The sequence below is a fragment of the Schistocerca nitens genome, chromosome 6 (genome assembly GCF_023898315.1).
Source record: "Schistocerca nitens isolate TAMUIC-IGC-003100 chromosome 6, iqSchNite1.1, whole genome shotgun sequence".
NCBI classification, from domain to species: domain Eukaryota; kingdom Metazoa; phylum Arthropoda; class Insecta; order Orthoptera; family Acrididae; genus Schistocerca; species Schistocerca nitens.
In genome coordinates, this window is record NC_064619.1 from 588,902,614 (window position 1) to 588,922,804 (window position 20,191).

Here is a 20,191-nt window from a genome sequence, read left to right on the forward strand (position 1 = left end):
TATAGCTCAACGTACATCTTGCAATCTTTACAGACATGGAGGTGAAACAGACTAAGATACAATCCACGTGGCGGATTAACGGTCGTTAGTCTCGTAAGCCAGCCAGCCTAGAGTAATTTTTCGGCTGTTTTCCATGATCATTTAGGCTAAGGGCGGGCTGTCGCCGTCACAGAAAATACGATACATCAACTTTTAAAATACGAATACGCACAGAACAAAGTTCAAACGATTCACTAGTAGATGACGAACACGATTTCCCTCCGTTAGGTTATCTGAAGAAGTGTGGCGACAGGAAGGCCATCCGGCCGCAGAATTCAGTACAATGGAATTGCCGAGTAACGTAACACAGCTGATTCCATACATGGTGATAAACGCGGGAGGTGAAGGAGTGTGAACGTGATTAACAGCAGTCTTCCGGTCGATTTCAATCGTCTCTCTGTCGCTTATCTCGTTATCTGATCACACAGACCTCATATAAACACAGATGCCCCGCCATAATGCCAGTCAGAGCAGCAGGTACATCACTGCAAGCTGCCTAAATCAGCCACGTGAAGATATCTTGGGACTGCACGTGGTAAGCATCCGACAAATACATGTTCTCAGCAAACGCTGTTTTAGGTGATGTACACTAGTTGCGTATGGTGGAAAGGATCAGAATATGCAGACGGATCTGAAGGTGTAGCCTTCGTATGCCTTCCTGATACAGTAAGGGAGCTTGGGAGCTTAGAGATCACTCCATGGCTAGTTAACAACTCGTGTACAGTTCCCTCTAAAGCCCAGTATGTCTGTGTTTGACTGCCTGTATAATATAACATTTTCATCTGCTTGGACATTCCAAACAAAACTATTCTCGTTTCTTCTTAATTTCTTTCTTTTTTTTCGATCTCGTTATCATCTTGCGCTGCAGCAGGTTTTTGGTCACTGATACCAGATTTAATTGAAAAGCCCTTTAGATTCTGTACCCGCTATGGCATGGTATTGCCATATGGCAACAAACCGTAATTTTACGTATAATGTTATGGAAACCACTCGTATAAGTATGATGTTGCCGCCTGGAAACACACACAGTCGGGCTGCACCGAGCTAGACTGTGTTTACCGTCATTATGTCGGCAGAAACAGTTGAAAATCCCTGCTGAAGATCGAGTGTACGTAAACACACGCGAAAGCATTTGAAACAGTGATTTATATCTGCCACTTAGATCACAAGTATTTCGATTTTGAGACATCGTCGCCCAACACCGAAGGTAGAGTGCTGGGAAGGCTAAAAGTCGGTCGTAGAGCGACTAAAATTGGGCAGTCCACCAAGATGTGCACGACAGTCAGAAGGGAGCCACAGCGACACTGTGGTGGGTCCTCGCGACTGTGAAGGTAACCATGTGTTACCACGTCGGCCACGTATGACCAATGCGGAGCCGGCAAAGGACAACTGATTCCCTGCGAGAAGCTCGCATGGATGACCGCCACACATTCGTCGTCTCCTTAATAGCACGAAGTTTATTTGGTGTGCTCAGGGTGCGCCATTCAGTGTCCCAAATCGCGAAAGCTTTGCGGCGGAAGACTGCTCGCAAATCGGTCTCCGGGAGGCCAATGTCCAGAGATGGTTTACTGGTGGCCTGTTTGGCCAGGCGGTCAACATGTTCATTGCCCGGTATCCCGACATGGCCTGGAGTCCAAATAAAGGTCACTGATCGGCCACTAGTGCAGAGGGCATAAAGAGACTCATGGATTAACAGTACCAAAGGATGCCTAGGGAAGCACTGGTCGAGAGCTTGTAGGCTGCTTAAGGAGTCAGTACAAATGACGATGGACTCACCAGAGCAGGAGCGGATATGTTCAAGAGCACGATAGATGGCAACCAGCTCTGCAGTGAATACACTGCAGCCATCCAGCAAGGAGCGTTGTTCCGTATGGCCAACGTGAGCCTAAGCGAAGCCAACAAGACCGTCGACCCGTGATCCATCTGTGTAGATTATTTGTGAGCCCCCAAACTCGCCAAGAACAGAGAGAAAACTCCGGCCGAGGACCTAAGGTGGGACTGAGCCTCTGGGGCTAAGCGATAGGTCGAGCCGAAGACGTTTTATGCTCCATCGGACAGACTGCCATTGGCGAGTATAGCTTGAATCGTCGGACAGCAAAGCATCCAAGCCGGAATAGAGACGATATGGCGGACGTTTTCGCGGCATTTCCTAGGTAATCTCGTCATTCTGGAAGGAGCAGTGGATCAACACAAGTGTGCTCTCATCCTTGGGGACCATGTCCACCCCTACATGCAGTTTTGTTTTTCTCGGCACTATTCCATCTACCAACAGGACAACGCAACTCGTCACATAGGTCGCGGTGTACGTCTATGGTCCGTAGAGTAACAACCGAGAGTCTATGGGACCACTGTTCGCGCCATAGATCCTCAACCGAGAAATCTGGGACAGGTGGCCACAGCACTTGTGTCATCATGGTTCCATATACCTTTCGGTACCTTCCAGAATCTCACTCTTCCCGCACGTCTGCGCTGCAAAAGCTGCTTATTCAGGCATCTGAATAGGCGCTCACATTAACGTGTCTAGACCGTGTGTTTCATACATCATTTATTGCCAACAAACACGCAATATAACATTGCATTCTTACTCTGTGTTTCTTTTTTTCAGTTCAGCTCCCCATTTGGTAACTATTGAAAGGAGACTCGTTGTAGACCTTCATCACCAGTCGCATACCACACCCTTGTGGCACTCCTGATGTACCTTACACGTTTGACGATTGCTCCCCGTTAAGAGAGTCGCGCTGAGCTCCATTTGCCAGGCAGTCCTTTGTCCAACCACGAAGGTGTAGTAGAGTATACAAAACAAGATCGCTGACTGTGGTGGGGTTGGCGCTCGTGCTTCATGCTTCTACGTCAACCAATCACTCAATGCGCTTTTGCATACGTCTCTACGGCAATGGTGTTATCACAGCTCAGCAGACGACTGGTTGCTTCGACTGCAGCTGTCGAAGCTTCGCAGGTGGAAGTCCGCATCAGCGCTGCCAGCTGTTAGGCGTCTTCTTTTTACCGACTCTTCCACAGCCTGCTGTCCCCAAGCTTGTATTCGCGTTTGTAATGAAACGTCCACAACAAGCAGCATGCGACAGCGCTGTTTTCCAGCCTACCTATTCCAACAAAATGCAGCTCAAAGGCAATGTGGACTTTCAGAACACAACTGTTTTGCAGATCAGGATGACACCTGACTTACATTTTTACTAAATAACATAACAAAAATTATATGTTATTTTTTTATATAAACACTAAATCAGTGAATCAGTCTTTGGAAATAAATACACAACTGGCCATTAAAACTCCTTCACCACGAAGACGTGCTATAGACGCGAAATTTAACCGAAAGGAAGAAGATGCTATGATATGCAAATGATTAGCTTTTCAGTGCATTCACACAAGGTTGGCACCGGTGGCGACACCTACAACGTGCTGGCATGAGGAAAGTTTCCAACCGATTTCTCATACACAAACAACAGTTGACCGGCGTTGCCTGGTGAAACGGTGTTGTGATGCCTCGTGTAAGGAGGAGAAATGCGTACCATCACGTTTCCGACTTTGATAAAGGTCGGATTGTAGCCTATCGCGATTCGGTTTATCGTATAGCGACATTGCGGCTCGCATTGGTCGAGATCCAATGACTGTTAGCAGAATATGGAATCGGTGGGTTCAGGTGGGTAATACGGAACGCCGTGCTGGATCCCAACGGCCTCGTATCACTAGCAGTCGGGATGACAGGCATCTTATCGACATGGCTGTAACGGATCGTGCAGCCACGTCTCGATCCCTGAGTCAACAGATGGGGACGTTTGCAGGACAACAACCATCTGTACGAACAGTTCGACGACGTTTGCAGCGGTATAGACTATCAGCTCGGAGACCATGGCTGCGGTTACCCTTGACGCTGCACCACAGACAGGAGCGCCTCCGATGGTGTACTCAATGACGAACCCGGCTGCACGAATGGCAAAAGGTCATTTTTTCGGATGAATCCAGGTTCTGTTTACAGCGTCATGATGGTCGCATCCGTGTTTGGCGACATCGCGGTGAGCGCACATTGGAAGCGTGTATTCGTCATCGCCATACTGGCGTACCACACGGCGTGATGATATGGGGTACTATTGGTTACACGTCTCAAAAATGGTTCAAATGGCTCTGAGCGCTATGGGACTCAACTGCTGAGGTCATTAGTCCCCTAGAACTTAGAACTAGTTAAACCTAACTAACCTAAGGACATCACAAACATCCATGCCCGAGGCAGGATTCGAACCTGCGACCGTAGCGATCTTGCGGTTCCAGACTGCAGCGCCTTTACACGTCTCGGTCACCTCTTGTTCGCACTGACGGCACTTGAACAGTGGACGTTACATTTCAGATGTGGCTCTACCCTTCATTCGTTCCCTGCGAAACCCTACATTTCAGAAGGATAATGCACGACCGCATGTTGCAGGTCCTGTACGGGCCTTTCTGGATAGAGAAAATGTTCGAGTGGTGCCCTGGCCAGCACATTCTCCAGATCTCTCACCAATCGAAAAGTCTGGTCAATGGTGGCCGAGCAGCTGGCTCGTCACAATACGCCAGTCACTACTCTTGATGAACTGTGGTATCGTGTTGAAGCTGCATGGCAGCTGTACCTGTACACGCCATCCAAGCTTTGTTTGACTCAATGCCTAGGCGTATCAAGGCCGTTATTACGACCAGGGATGGTTGTTCTGGGTACTGATTTCTCAGGATCTATGCACCCAAATTGCGTGAAAATGTAATCACATGTCAGTTCTAGTATACTATATTTGTCCAATGAATACCCGTTTATCATCTGCATTTCTTCTTGGTATAGCAGTTTTAATGGCCAGTCGTGTATTTCACCACACCCTTTTTGAGTGTCCTCCATTGTCAACATACAACCAGTCAGTCATGAGTAGAGGAATTTTACTTCATCAGACCCACCATCAGTTGAGCTACTCTACTTCGATTTTACGGTAGTATCTGTATGCTGTTCGCAGAGTTCAGGATCGTCTTGATAACCGCAGCCTACACCAGACCCTCACCATGGTGGTGCAGCTGGACTCGTGGATGGACGAGCTGGGCCTCGTGGTGATCGCCGCCGCGCTGGTGCTGTGGGTGTGCTACTTCCGGCACTTCAGCTACTGGACAGAGAAGGGCGCCCCACAGTCGCGTCCATGGACGCCGTTTGGAAACTGTTACAAGTCCATCGTGCAGAAACAAATGCTGTCAGAGGACCTCGACGATCTCTACCGTCAGTTCAGAGGTATGTACACTGCAGAGAAGAAATCATCAATTTGCAAAATACTATGGAATGCAACATCACATTTAGATCAGCTACTTTTTGGCAGTTCAACTGTCTAGACACAGGAATCAGTAAGCTTCCTTCAAGCCTGGCACGATTTACATATCTGTGATAGGCAATAAAACCTTGTTTCTCCAACTGTCTGCGAAAACCTCGTAATTCCAGTACATCTACATCTACATACATACTCCGCAATCCACCATACGGTGTGTGGCGGAGGGTACCTTGTACCACAACTAGCATCTTCTCTCCCCGTTCCACTCCCAAACAGAACGAGGGAAAAATGACTGCCTATATGCCTCTGTACGAGCCCTAATCTCTCTTATCTTATCTGTGTGGTCTTCGCGCGAAATATAAGTTGGCAGCAGTAAAACTGTACTGCAGTCAGCCTCAAATGCTGGTTCTCTAAATTTCCTCAGTAGCGATTCACGAAAATAGCGCCTCCTTTCCTCTAGAGACTCTCACCGGAGTTCCTGAAGCATTTCCGTAACAGTCGCGTGATGATCAAACCTAGCAGTAACCAATCTAGCAGCCCGCATCTGAATTGCTTCTATGTCCTCCCTCAATCCGACCTCATAGGGATCCCAAACGCTCGAGCAGTACTCAAGAATAGGTCGTATTAGTGTTTTATAAGCGGTCTCCTTTACAGATGAACCACATCTTCCCAAAATTCTACCAATGAACCGAAGACGACTATCTGCCTTCGCCACAACTGCCATTACATGCTTGTTCCACCTCATATCGCTCTGCAATGTTAAGCCCAAATATTTAAACGACGTGACTGTGTCAAGCGCTACACTACTACATCTACAGCTACATCTAATGGAGTACTCAAACATTACAGGATTCTTTTTCTTATTCATCTGCATTAATTTACATTTATCTATATTTAGAGTTAGCTGCCATTCTTTACACCAGTCACAGATCCTGTCCAAGTCATCTTGTATCCTCCTACAGCCACTCAACGACGACACCTTCCCGTACTCCACAGCATCGTCAGCAAACAGCCGCACATTGCTCTCCACCCTATCCAAAAGATCATTTATGTAGATAGAAAACAACAGCGGACCTACCACACTTCCCTGAGGCACTCCAGATGATACCCTCACCTCCGATGAACACTCACCATCGAGGACAACGTAAATCCATTATCAAAGACAAATTTGAAAGTGCATGGGTTTCTCTAATATGTCAGTAAATCGGCTTTTACTACGTAGTTACACATGTAGGAAATTTATCTCTATCACTTTTTTGATCCGCCTGCAAAATTTATCAAAATGAAGTTACAATGTTTTCATCACCTACCATCGATGTGTGAAAAATATTAAATTTCAATGGTATTTGCGATCGGCATAAAACTGTTAAGTTCCCCTACAATTGCCCTAGGAAGTAAGTTGTAATGCCGTACCACCTCCAGTAGGACCTTACGTAGTGAAGCACAGTGGTATTCATTCTTCATCACACAAAAAAATCTAATGAGAGTAATGTGGTATTATTGACATGAGCTGCAGGCGAACAGAAGCGCCAAACTGTGATGGACACTACATTCTATTTTACTCCACTGAACCGTAATGATAACAGGCCTTCAGTGCCACCTGAAAGCGTACAAACGGCAATTTGAGTCATACGACACTTCGTAATATTGTCGTAAGCCTTGGTTCACGCCATAAGCGTTACGGGTAACCATCTTCAAGTTTCTCCAATTGTTCTCATTAAGGCCAGTGCTGGCTGCTCTAGTTACCAGTATAAAACTTTTATGTGACTGTGTAAATATTAAGTGTAAAATGACTGTACTTTCATTTCATTTAACGAACCGTGACAACCACTTCGTCCTTGAGGCAATTGGTCGGTTCATTTTAAAAGACACATATCATATAGCAGGTGCAGTGCTCAGAATAAGTTCTTACCAGGACTTTTAACAGTCACTAATTGGATTTTTTTTTCAGATAAGCGCTACGTGGGATACTACCGTGGACTTGAACCCCGCCTGCTGGTCATCGACCCAGATCTCATTCGTCAAATACTGGTCAAGGACTTTGACTACTTCACCGACCGAGAACCTGTCCCTGTAGATGACCCAATACTGGAGGGTCAGCTGTTCTTCATGAAGGGCGATCGATGGCGCCGCCTGCGCAACAAACTCAGCCCACTGTTTACCAGTGGCAAGCTGAAGAACATGTTCCAGGTGAGCAGATGTTCGAATAAATACAATAAATTTTAACGAGCCCCGTCACGCATTTTGAGCAGCGTGGTCTTTCTTCTACCTGGGATGATAGTAAGATTATTAGTCATTTGTCACATTCTGAACAGCAACTTTTATTTGCTGTGAGAGGCCTTGAATACTGGTGAAAATGATACGCATCAAACTGCCACCTTTAGAAATAAGATATAATGCTCTGTGTATTATTAGTTGGTATCTATAGACACCCTGTCACTTTGGTGAGTGTGAACGCGTAATTGGCTCAAATGGCTCTGAGCACTATGGGACTTAACAGCTATGGTCATCAGTCCCCTAGAACTTAGAACTACTTAAACCTAACTAACCTAAGGACATCACACAACACCCAGCCATCACGAGGCAGAGAAAATCCCTGACCCCGCCGGGAATCGAACCCGGGAACCCGGGCGTGGGAAGCGAGAACGCTACCGCACGACCACGAGATGCGGGCAACGCGTAATTTTTTAAATGGCTACAGCAATGGTTTTAGGTACTTAATAAAACAATTATGAAGTGCGTGAGGGTCCTATTTTCAGACTTTCGCACCCCAGAAGGATTAGGGAAACAAAAATAGAACTTATAATTCGGTAACTTGCGACGCTTACTACTGTATCATAGAAGACCGATGATCAAGGTCTCACTGCCAGTTTTTATTATTTTTACTCTTATGTTCACAATTTTTCTTTTGATGTTATTTTACCCCCTCGTCCCTCACGCTTAAGGGTGGCTGGCAACAAGCTACTATTAACATCTTCAGCCAAGAAACTTTTGAAATACGAAGTTTGATATAAATATCAAAAAGAAGATGGAATATTTCTATTGTTTTATGATTATTAAACTAGTTTCTATAGTGACCTTATTAAAACTACAAATAGTCACTGTAGACTTCAAAAGCTGTGTTTCTAAGATGCTGAACTTATCGAAGGAAGTACTGCACTTTGCTGACTGGAAATAAATTGCAATTGGAAAGAATAAATTAGGTGAGGTTAAGTGGACTGGCTTCATGGGGGTGTAAGAAGTGAGTTACCACGGCGTCATGGTCAATGGAATCTTGATTTACATGAAGTGAAACAGAAGCTGCGGTGGTACAGAGGAGTTTGAGTATGGGTAAGAAGAAAGGAACTGAGGGTATATATCGGATACGTGCAATGTGTCGATACAGTAGTGCAAAGGTTTATCAGTATTGGAAATTGGTGGGTTAGGTTTAGGGTTAGGGTAATAAGATTATTCAAAAATGGTTCAAATGGCTCTGAGCACTATGGGACTTAACATCTGTGGTCATCAGCCCCTAGAATTTAGAACTACTTAAACCTAACTAACCTAAGGACATCACACACATCCATGCCCGAAGCAGGATTCGAACCTGCGACCGTAGCGGTCGCGCGGTTCCGGACTGAGCGCCTAGAAGCGCTAGACCACCGCGGCCGGCAATAAGATTATTGGGGTCTGTTTTCTGGGAAGCACAAAATGTAAGCACAGGCGATCAGTTTAGATGAGGATGAAGGGTAATTTGATGAGTTGATAAACGATTATTGAAGACGAGGATAAGCGTGACCGGAAAGCAAGATAATAGTGTACATGGCTCTGGAAGGGAGGTAGTTTGGTGGAGCGGAAACCCAGCTAACTCTACAGAGAAGGATATGTCATATGACGGCTTTGCAGGTATGGAGGATGGTGAAGGAATGCAATTTCCATGTACGGACGATTAGTAGTTCTATTGGTTCTAGTTTACTGTGGGATTAATATTGGTTGGACGGTAATGGAAGAATGTCAACTACTAATTTAAGGAGGAAAGTTTGCCGAGGTATTTTATCGAGCTGGATATGTTGATCGTAAATGTAGAGGCAGATATTTTGGGATGTCTCTACTGTAGGTTCGTGGGTCATGGTAGAGTTTATCATAAGGGCCAACGTGTTTGACGAAGATGCAACCTTCTTCATCCACTTTTGGGTGGGATTTTTATGATGTTCAGAGGCTCATAACAGTGGTGTTATTGGCACACAGCTGTGGTGATTTAACCATTTCAGTAGTGCCAAGGATATATAGAAATGTAAGTTAGACGAATCCTTGGGCACAGATGTAATTCGTTGGGGGCTGTTAATGGTTACATGTGGTGGATTATTGTGAGAGGCAGGTGCAACAAGCTGACGTAGTTAAACGTAACTGTTTGGGTTAAGAGTCTGAGAATGAGATTAGAATGCCATACACAGTCAAGGGGTTTTAGAAGTCAAGGGACAGATCGATAGCTGGTGGACTTACCTAAAGCTGCGTTCCCTTCGCAGACGCTGAACGAGTGCGGCAGCGAGATGGTGGAGGTGCTGGCGGACGCCGCGCGGGAGGGCAAGGTGCTGCAGTTCCGAGAAGTGTTCGCCCTCTACACCACGGAGGTGATCGCCACGCTCGCCTTCGGCGTCAAGCTCAACTGCCAGAAAAACCCGGACTGCGACTTCAGGATGTGGGGCCGCATCCTCTTCCAGCCACGGGCCAGGCCCTTCAAGGAGATCGCCACCGAAATCTTTACGCCTCCGCTCAAGCGGTACCTCGAGTGAGTAACTCATCTTTTTACTGTGGAAACTGTACCAAAATTTAAAATGGCATCTGGACTTCAAAGCACTATGAAAGTGTTCAGATTTTCTTATATATTCCTTTACTGTTGACTAACAGCATATCAGCATTTCCTTTCTAGTGCCTTCAAATGAAACTGTTCTTTGCTCAGTACCTTTTGAACGTTGTTTTGTTCATCCTGTACATTATTTAAGTCATCAGTTTGGAACAGTCAGGTGTAGACGTGATAGTGAACTTATCTAACACCTAGGCAATAATTACAGGACGAACCAAGTTACCCTTTTGCCTCCATGGCCCCTACATAATAGCTAAAAGCTGCCCTGACACTTAATAGCATTAAAACTGTTTACCTGACTGAAAACTCCTCCTCCTCAGACCTCTGCCAGAAGTTACTCTTGCTGCTTTATAGATTCAGGCGCGACTCAGGGTCCATCCACAGCTTCAATTCGGGAAGTATCTCTCTCCTGCGTTTCTGATTCCCAATATAATTAGTCTCTGCTGCAGCCCTTGCTGGACTAATCGACCCAAAAAAAGTGACATCACTCAGCAATGTCTTTTCCACAGCGTAGCGATTGTTTCCATAAATCTGCTTTCACTCTACTGTGGAGTGAGTGCTGTTTACAAAACGTTCTCCCACTAACCTCAGAGCGCAAAACAGCACATATCTCTGACCTCCTAACATCGAGTACGGTACTCACCGTAGTCTAAATATCCCCAAAATTATTGTAGGGCGAATATGGGGACTGCATTATCCCAAAATCATCCACATTTTTAAAGCGTTGAAGTAACACATCTTCCTCTATGTAAACCTCACCCTGATTATCTCCGCTACACTGTTAAATCATTATCTTAAAACTCTATTACGCCTTGGTCTGCTTCTCAGAATTCGCATTTGTTTGTCCTTTCCATCAAAAGACCCATAGCATACCTTTATATTTCCTTCGCCCCCCTGTCCGTATTTTTTTCGTTCCGCAAACTCTATACGAACCATTTCATTTCCTCCTCTTATTTCTTATCTTGATCCATTGGTGCCCCTGTACGATACATACCCTGCACATTCTTCAAATATTCTCACAATGTAAATATAACGGACATCCACCCTGGTCCGAGAAAACTAATTACAGTCTTATCCATCCGTGTACTGTATTGGATAACATGAGTTTTAAGTGCAATAAATTTTAATGTGAATCTCACGAAGACTATATATTGAGTAATTTCCACGTCCTTTGCGCACGAAAGATGTTCATACTGGGGGAGTAATTCAGTATACCACTGTTCGGTTGCCAAGTGTCAGGAAACACTTAACAATTAACTGCATATTCTTATTCGTTTAGAGGTTTCATAACGTCAGATTATTTCTGCAGAATTATTGTATGTACGTGGATGTCCGCATTGCTTTATCTAGTAAATGTTGCACACACGTGTTCTGTTTCACTGTCGTAGTTTTTTAATTTGAGATTCGTGACGCTCACTATCATTATTGTACTGCAAATTATTCCTCACACACAACCGCAAAAAGATAACTATGAAAAATAAAACTGCGGTAAATATCTCACATAATAACTAACAGAAATGCCTTACTGTTAGCAATTACAAGTCGTTTCATGACTTTTAGGATTCAAATATTGTAATAAATATAGTTCTTGGTTAGCTATAAAAAAATCTTTCTGACATATTTCACAATTTTCCTTTTACACTTCAGTTCCAGAGCTCCTAGGAACAATACACTGCAGTTTTTCGACAATATGGTGAAGGAGACAGTCCACGATCGCTTAGAAAATTCCATCAGAAGGAACGATTTCATGGACCTGTTTATCCAGCTGCACACGAAGGGTTTCGTCGAAGGCGAGAAGCAAGGAGGCACTGACTGGAGTAAGTACCGACTTGTTCAGTTATTATTTTACGAGTAAATGTGTCTATTGAAACTCTAATACTACAGAAAAGGCATATGCGCTTATAGCACGTAGCACCCCGTTTCGCCCTGATGTCGGATCCAACGCATCGTCCTATGGATCAACGAGAGGAGAATATGTTGGAGAACTTTCGTAATCCATAACCGTCCACCCCTACCACTCAAACAGATTGCTTGGATCAGCAGAAATCAGGTCAGGTCACCAGGGGACAAACCTTCATGTACATGGTGTGGCCCACAAATCATCCTCTCGAAAGTCGGGAGCGATGGGCTGAAGCACTGTCTTTCTAAATGTTCAGGTCGACTGTAGTCTGCTGTAGGCATTCAGATAGTTTCATGTGAGGAGCAGGAGGAGATTCGTGGTGAACGTCCCATCGACAACGAAGTCATTGGAGACGGAGCACAAGCTCGGATTAGGGAAGGATGGGGAAGGAAATCTGCCGTGCCCTTTGAAAGAAACTATCCCGGCATTTGCTTGAAACGATTTAGGGAAACCACGGAAAACCTCAATCAGGATGGCCGGAGACGGGTTTGAACCGTCGTCCTCCCGAATGCGAGGCGTTTCATGTGATAATAGGGTATTGTTCACCACTGGGAAACAACGGCAGACGTGTCATGGCATATAGCTGACATATTGTAAACATGCCCCACGGAAGGATACCTCTAACTCGTGCCAAAACAATGCCCTGTTTGACAATGAGTTGCATCGCCTCATATTTTCGACGAGTACCGTGCCATCAGCGCATAACAGCGCATCTAAAAATGTTCGACGACCGAAACCGGTCACAGCATGACAAATCTGAAATACAAGAGTTGGTGGTTTTCATTGATAATTGACTGAAATTTAGGAGTACGCACGTTAAATGAATGTCTGACTAATTCTTCTTGAAGCCATTTTCTTCAGGAAGGTCACTATTTGCATTTGTGTTGGCTTCAACAACAAATACATCCACCGAGTGAGGTGGCGCAGTGGTTACCACACTGGACTCTCATTTGGGAGGACGACTGTTCAAACCCACGTCCGTGATTTCCCTAAATCGTTTCTGACAAATGCAAGGATGTTTCCTTTGAAAGGGCATGGCCGATTTCCTTCTCCATCCATCGGTAATCCGATGGGACTGATGACCTCGCTGTTTGGGTCCCTCACCTTGTACAAGGCGAAATCCTCATAAAACATTTAGTGCGGTGTCTTGTCAGCAGAAGAACAGGGAAAACAGTCAACAGACAAAGAATTTCATGTAGACAGTTGATGAAATTGGACCACTTGTTTTATTCTTATTTATTTATTTGTTAATTTTTTTGGCTTGATAAAATTCATGGATGAAGCAGATGTAAAAAAGGGATTGGGTGATTCTTCGATAAATCTGAACTTTTACATGATCGACGCTAACTACTTCTTCCAGATAGGACAAGCGTAAGACACTGAGGGCATATGTTCCAATAATATTTCACCTTGACCTGGCAAATGTCCAAAGTTTCACGCAGAACTCTTCATTCCACACATACTCACTCAAAACTATACTATAAAGATACTGTCCTGTGCAGTGAGGGGAGAATCTGAATTGTCCGTATTAAAGAACCCAACCTCTTTGCTTCGCAGAACTGTCGGAGAACGAAGTGTCGGCACAGGCCTTCCTGTTCTACATCGCCGGCTTCGAGACGTCGTCGACCACGATGAGCTTCGCTGCTTACGAGCTGGCAATCAACCCGGACATCCAGCAGCGGGTGCTGAAGGAAATTGACTCCGTGCTGGCAGAGAGCGGCGAGATCTCGTACGACTCTCTCGCGAAGATGAAGTACCTCGACAGAGTGCTGTCAGGTAACACGCCCACTGTTATCGTACGACTGCATTCGAGCTTTCTCCAGATTCATAGGAAAGTGTGTGCGTTCATCAAATGTTAGTCATTTGGCGTTCCATGAACGATAAATGCGATCTTCAGTAATTTGTTGAACGTGTCATTTTGTGTAAACTTTTTCAATGAAGAAGTTGGTAGCATACTTAAAACTTAAGTGACTTCCTTTCACGTGAATTCTACGCTAGATTTAATTTTTTTCACATGGTTTTTTATTCGTAACTCTATAATGCTACTGATTTAGAAATACTTCTGCGAATTGGAAAGACTTGTCAAACCACTACGACCTCGATAAACCTTCGTTTTCAGAGCAGTTCAATAGTGTGGTGTGTCTTTAATCATGAACGGTATAAGCGGTGTGCATACAGTGCTGAATCTGTCAACATGCCTTGAATGATCGTTTAAAACATAGTCGGTGTTAACAGCGTATCTTCACAGCAGTAAGGTTTGTCAGCTGGCAAAGTGCCCCGGTAACTGGCAAACCACACAACGACGTCATTCGACTATTCATCCACTATTAGGGAACGGAAAGTTTTGAAGATCTGTGTCATACTGATCGCCCGTGGTGAACTATATGTCTCGTTTGTCCCCCGAGCAAAATGCAACAGAGTTGCACGTTGAATTTTGGTGGAAACTGGAACAGCTATGTCGACGTTTGCATAGTTCAAAAATGTCTCCACACGATTAATTTAGCCTCTAGGTGTCCATTGCGAGAATAATAGCTTCAAGCACCGTGGTGGTCTAATTAGGTGAGCAACGAAATGCATGGAATGAGACTTGCATCAATGTTGCTATGTTTCACTGGTCGACGAGTGCAGTATTGTTACATGTATTAAGGACAACACTGTCACCTTGGTATACTGGTTTTATTTGTTGCTCCAGTGCACAGAAACGAATAAAATCAGTAAACACAGCTGACGTTGTTGTCTTTACTACATGCAATATCCTAATACATACCACAAGATCGATATACTGAAAGTGTAGGATTTTTCTGACACTTGATGATTGCTGTAAAAGAATGAGAGGCGGCCAGCTACCAATGTACGTCTGAGGTATGCAATCTTACGAGTTCATCAATGCTGGGTCAGCCGCGTTTTGGGACGTTACTACGTACATATGTCGGACGCTTCTCGTGGTCTTGAAGGGTAGCATGAATGCTATTCAGCGTTGGGACAGGATTCTCCAACATCTTACCCGGCTGTACAATCACATTTTTCGTAGCTCCCTCTTTCAAGAAGATAATGCATAAACACACCTCACTCATCTCGATAACACCTTCTTCCAGAGCGCAAGATGCAATTGAATGGAATACCACGAAACTGATTGAGCGTGCTTGGCAACAGTTGAAAATTGCTGTGCTTAGTCGCTGGAATGCTACTAAAACATTACATGAGAGCAGTACCACCCTCCAAGAGCTGCAGACAGCGTCAGAATGGGTAGGGTGGAAGAACACGGTATTGGATATTACTCAAGATCAGCTTTATGTTTCACAGATGTACAAAAATGTACAGTTCCGAACAGGCTATTTTTAATTTTTTGTTTTTACTTTCATAACACTTACTTCTCATCCCCTGTACACATTGCATTTCAACCCACATATATTTGTTGATATGCGGAAAGTGCAAAACGTATTTGAGCACTGTATTTCAGCATACCCAGTAAATATAGCAGGTGAAGTAAAAGTCGTTGATACAGCTCATATTTTTGCGACATGTAGACATCTTCTGGTTAATATGTTGTTTTAAATTACTCCATACCCACTCTCCATTCATCACTTCCAACTTGTCAGCTTTCTTAGGTACCCCACACATAAGTGCAGCCTAAGTGCAGTCGTTGCTGAAGTGTAGCTATATATTGCGTTATGCTGGTTAGTAGTTGCTGTATCTCTCTAAGACAGTTCTCACTCCCACTAATTTGTAATAACTCTGAATCCAGTTACCTATCCTTGGTTCCCCACTTGTTTCCTCTGACCTTCTGTACACCTGGCGGCCCACACTGCGTGTGGTGACGAGACGTTCGGCGCCGTTGCAGAGACGCTGCGCAAGTACCCGCCGGTGCCGACGCTGACGCGGCAGGTGCAGCGGCCGTACCGCCTGCCCGGCGCCGACGGCGAGGCCGAGAAGGGCGCGCTGCTCGAGCCGGGCGTCGTGGTGATGGTGCCCGCCTTCAGCCTGCACTACGACCCCACCTACTTCCCGGAGCCCCACCGCTTCGACCCGGACCGCTGGACCGACGAGGCCAAGGCGTCGCTGCACCCCTTCGTCTACATGCCGTTCGGCGAGGGTCCGCGCTTCTGCATAGGTCAGTTATGCAACTTCCGTGATTTCACCATCTTTTTTTGTCAAGGAAATTGAGGTAATGTGTGTGTTTGGTGCCAACTGCTTTACCGCAGTGGTAGCACTGGTTTCTGGCAGATCACCGAAGTTATGCACTGTCGGGTTTAGCTACCACTCTGATGGGTGACTGTCTACGTCAGCCGAGCGCTGTTGGGAAGTAGGGTGCACTCAGCTCTTATGATACCTACTGAGGAGTTACATGATTGAGGAGTAGTGGCTCCAGTCACGAAAACTGACAAGGGCCAGCACAGTGGTGTGCTGACCACATGCCCCTCCATATCCGCATCCAGGGGCGCCTATCGGCTCAGAATGACACGGTGATCGGTCGGTACCATTGGGCCTTCTGAGGCCTTTTCAGACTGAATTTAGTTTACTTTTTATGTTGATTTAGTGCGCTCACAATTCCATGTTGATACCAATTGATATTGATCAGCTAGGTCTTAAATGCAATTTCGACATGGAACTTTCACTTTTACCGCCGAATGTCATTCCTGTTGAAAATTTTCGTTTAATCAATGTGGTTCAAATCGAACTATCCATTGCTACTCTCTATCCAGGCAAGACGACGTGCTAGATAGGTAATCCCACTACTGGTCAACATAATTATTCCATGATTTGCCGATAAAACCTCTTATTCGTGTACTCACATGTAATTCTGCCAGTGCTACGTTCATAAAAATGTTTTAATAAGAGTTGTCTAAGTGATCCCTGTTAAGTAGTGAAGCAGTGAAGTACTTCAGACACTGGATATACATGTAGAAAGGCGACAGTTCAAAACTCCAGCTCTCTGTCTAGCCAACCTGAGTTTGGTATCCATTAATTCATTAAAGTGGATAACAGGATGGTTTATCTCACAGATATCCTGATGTGACGATGAACGATTATAATCGCCATGGAGTTGGCGGTGCTAGGCTGGAGGTGATCTGCCTAGCGCTTGAGGGCGAGTTCTGGGTAACAAGTTGTAAGGAATGAGGCGGTATACAGGATGGTCCATTGATCGTGACCAGGTCAAATATCTCACGAAATAAGCGTCAAACGAAAAAAACTACAAAAAACCAAACCTGTCTACCTTCAAGGGCGAAACCAGATGGCGCTATGTGTGACCCGCTAGATGGCGCTGCCATAGGTCAAACCGTACCCCCAACGAGTGTCTGTCTCACCTAGATGTATCAAAATATTCATGAGTCCTGACCATAGGTCAAACCGTATCCCCAACGAGTGCCTGTCTCACCTAGATGTATCAAAATTTTCATGAGTCCTGACTACCACAGGTCATACCAACCCATTTCCCTGTGACCTATGAAGTGAATGAGAAAATATTAGGCCCCCATTTGGGTGGGCTAAACTAAAACTAACCTCTGTCCGAACAGGCCTCGAAAGACCCTAACGGCACTGACCGACCGCTGTGTCATCCTCAGACTTTAGGCGTCCCTGGATGCGGATATGGAGGGGCGCATGGTCAGCACACCGCTCCCCTGCCTGTTGTCAGTTTTCGTCATCGGAGGCGCTACTTCTCAATCAAGTAGTTCCTCAATTTGCCTCACAAGGGCTGGGTGCACCCTGCTTGCCGAAGGCGCCCGGCAGACCGAACGGTCACCCATCCAAGCGCTAGCCAAGCCAGACAGCGTTTAACTTCGGTGATGTGATGGAAACCAGTGTTACCACGGCGACGAGGCCTTTGGCCATATGAGTGGACAGATAGTGAAAACTCTTCTAGTGACATTGAACTGTTGTCAGGTCCTATGGCACGCAAGCATGTGGAAAACCCTAAGCTTATTCGTATTACGCAATCTCTTAATTTGCCAAAATGATAATGACAGTAACTTTTTGACTGCCACTTTTAACGTTGGCATTGTAATTAGTGTAGCGCTGTGTACATAGTTAAGGACATGTTGGTGTTGTCGCAGGCATGCGCCTGGGGCTGCTGCAGTCGAAGCTGGGCCTGGTGCACCTGTTGTCCCACTACAAGGTGGACGTCTGCAGCGAGACGGACATCCCTCTTCCGCTGGACCCCATGGCTGCCATCCTCGCCACCAAGAACGGCGTCCACCTGAAAATCACCAGTCGGAAGGCTGCCTAGAGTGCTCAGTGCGAGGACAAAGCTGTTTCTACTTTTGCGTGTCTCTATTACTTCTGAGTGTGATGTTATTTATGTGGACATTTTCCCAACAAGATCTGTATAAATATCTATATATTTGTATATATAATTCGTTTCTATGTAGCTGATCGTCTACTGTCTTTCAATTTTTTGACATCGTTTCGACTATGTACGTAATATAAGATTAAATAAATATTATTACCACAAGGCATATCGTGCAAGTTTTCTGCTTCCATCCACTGCACTTCGTTTAGAGAGCAAGCTTACACCACAGACGGATCCATAAGTCACTGGAGAATTCATCACGGTTAAGTTATAGCCAATGTGACATCCAGAACCCGCCAGGGTAGCCGAGCGCGCTAACACGCTGCTTCCTGGACTCGGGTTGGCGCGCCGGCCCCAGATGGAATCCGCCCAGCGGATTAACGACGATGGTCGGTGTGCCGGCCAGCCTGGATGTGGTTTTTAGGCGGTTTTCCACATCCCACAAGGTGAATACCGGGCTGGTCCCCATGTTCCGCCTCAGTTACACTACTCGCAGACATCTGAACACGTTCGCACTATTCCATGACCTACACTAGTCGCAGACAGCAGGGGGTACACTAATTCCATCCCAGGGGGTACGGGGTGGTGGCAGGAAGGCCATCCGGCCACCCCTTTCCACTAACCTTGTCAAATCCGTTCATAACAATGCCGACCCTGCGTCAGCGCGGGACATGGCACCACTGAAAGAAAGAAAGAAATGTGACTTCCAGAATTTCACGCATTTAGTTAACAATTTCAGACTTTTATACCTCTACAAATTTCATTAACTCTTGAGAGAAACTCACGAGTGGAAATCTTTCGGGTCAGCAAATACGGGGTGGCCAAGCTAAAAGAGGTCCCGTGTTATACTGAGCGTGATATTTGAAGCTATCTGAGTGTTGTTATTTCTTAGCGCTAAAGCGGCACTCGAGTGGCGTCACGTGACGTCGAGTGGTGATTTAATGATCAGTGCTACGTTGTGATTAATCAGTTTGAAGCTCGTTGTGAATACAGTTCTGCAGAATGCCTTTTTCAATCGAACAAAGAGTGTTTTACTGTTCAAACTTTCGATGTAAACCGTTTAAAACGTTAAATGAAAGGTTTACGATAAAATATCCAGAGATAGCTGCTCCTGCAAAAAGTGTTGTGCAGAAACTGATCACTAAATTTAGAGCAACAGATTCAGTCGCTAACGTCAAACGCAGTCAAGTAAATAAAGTTTGCTCTCCGGAAAATATTGAACGTGTTCACGAGACTATGGCAAGACATCCACGGGAATCAACTAGATGCCAATCCCCGCGACAAAATATCAAACTAACGTCATGCCAGAACATGATGAAACTGTAACACGTGCGATCAAACAAAGTTAGTGTGATGCACGCATTAAAGCCTACGGATTACACACAATGACAATACTATTGCAGATGGTTATCCACACATGTCGCTGATGGTTATCTGGATCCAAGTCTTTAGTTCAGCTCAGACGAAGCATGGTTTCACCTTAGTGGATACGTGAACTATCAAAACACACGCTGCTGGTCAACAGACAATACCAGGGAATGCTTTGCGATACCTCTGCATGGTATGAAACCAGGCGTTTGGTGTGTCAGTGGATTGCAGCCCCCATTTTCTTTTACACCATGAACTCTCAAGTATTTGTAACTGACCTGTTGCAATCATAGGACGAACGGTAGTATGCGCTTTTCCAGCAAAATGGCGCTTTGACACCATACTCCCACGAATCTTTCTGAGAAGAACGTACACTTTCCGCAGGTTTATGGCCTCCCAGATAGGCCGATCTGTCTACCTTTCATTTTTTATTTGTGGGGTAATTTAAAGGCTAAAGTCTACAG

General features: G+C 45.3%; 1 protein-coding gene across 1 annotated transcript; it reads left to right on the top strand.

The window, feature by feature from the left end:
- The first annotated feature begins 509 nt into the window (after positions 1–509).
- Positions 510–18,437, top strand: LOC126262639 (probable cytochrome P450 6a14). The gene is made up of 8 exons (XM_049959400.1): positions 510–574; positions 5,028–5,293; positions 7,279–7,517; positions 9,833–10,095; positions 11,818–11,987; positions 13,628–13,846; positions 15,912–16,181; positions 18,124–18,437. The coding sequence occupies exons 2-8, from the start codon at positions 5,074–5,076 to the stop codon at positions 18,294–18,296; spliced, it is 1,554 nt and encodes a 517-aa protein (XP_049815357.1). The 5' UTR covers positions 510–574; positions 5,028–5,073; the 3' UTR covers positions 18,297–18,437.
- The last annotated feature ends 1,754 nt before the right edge of the window (positions 18,438–20,191 follow it).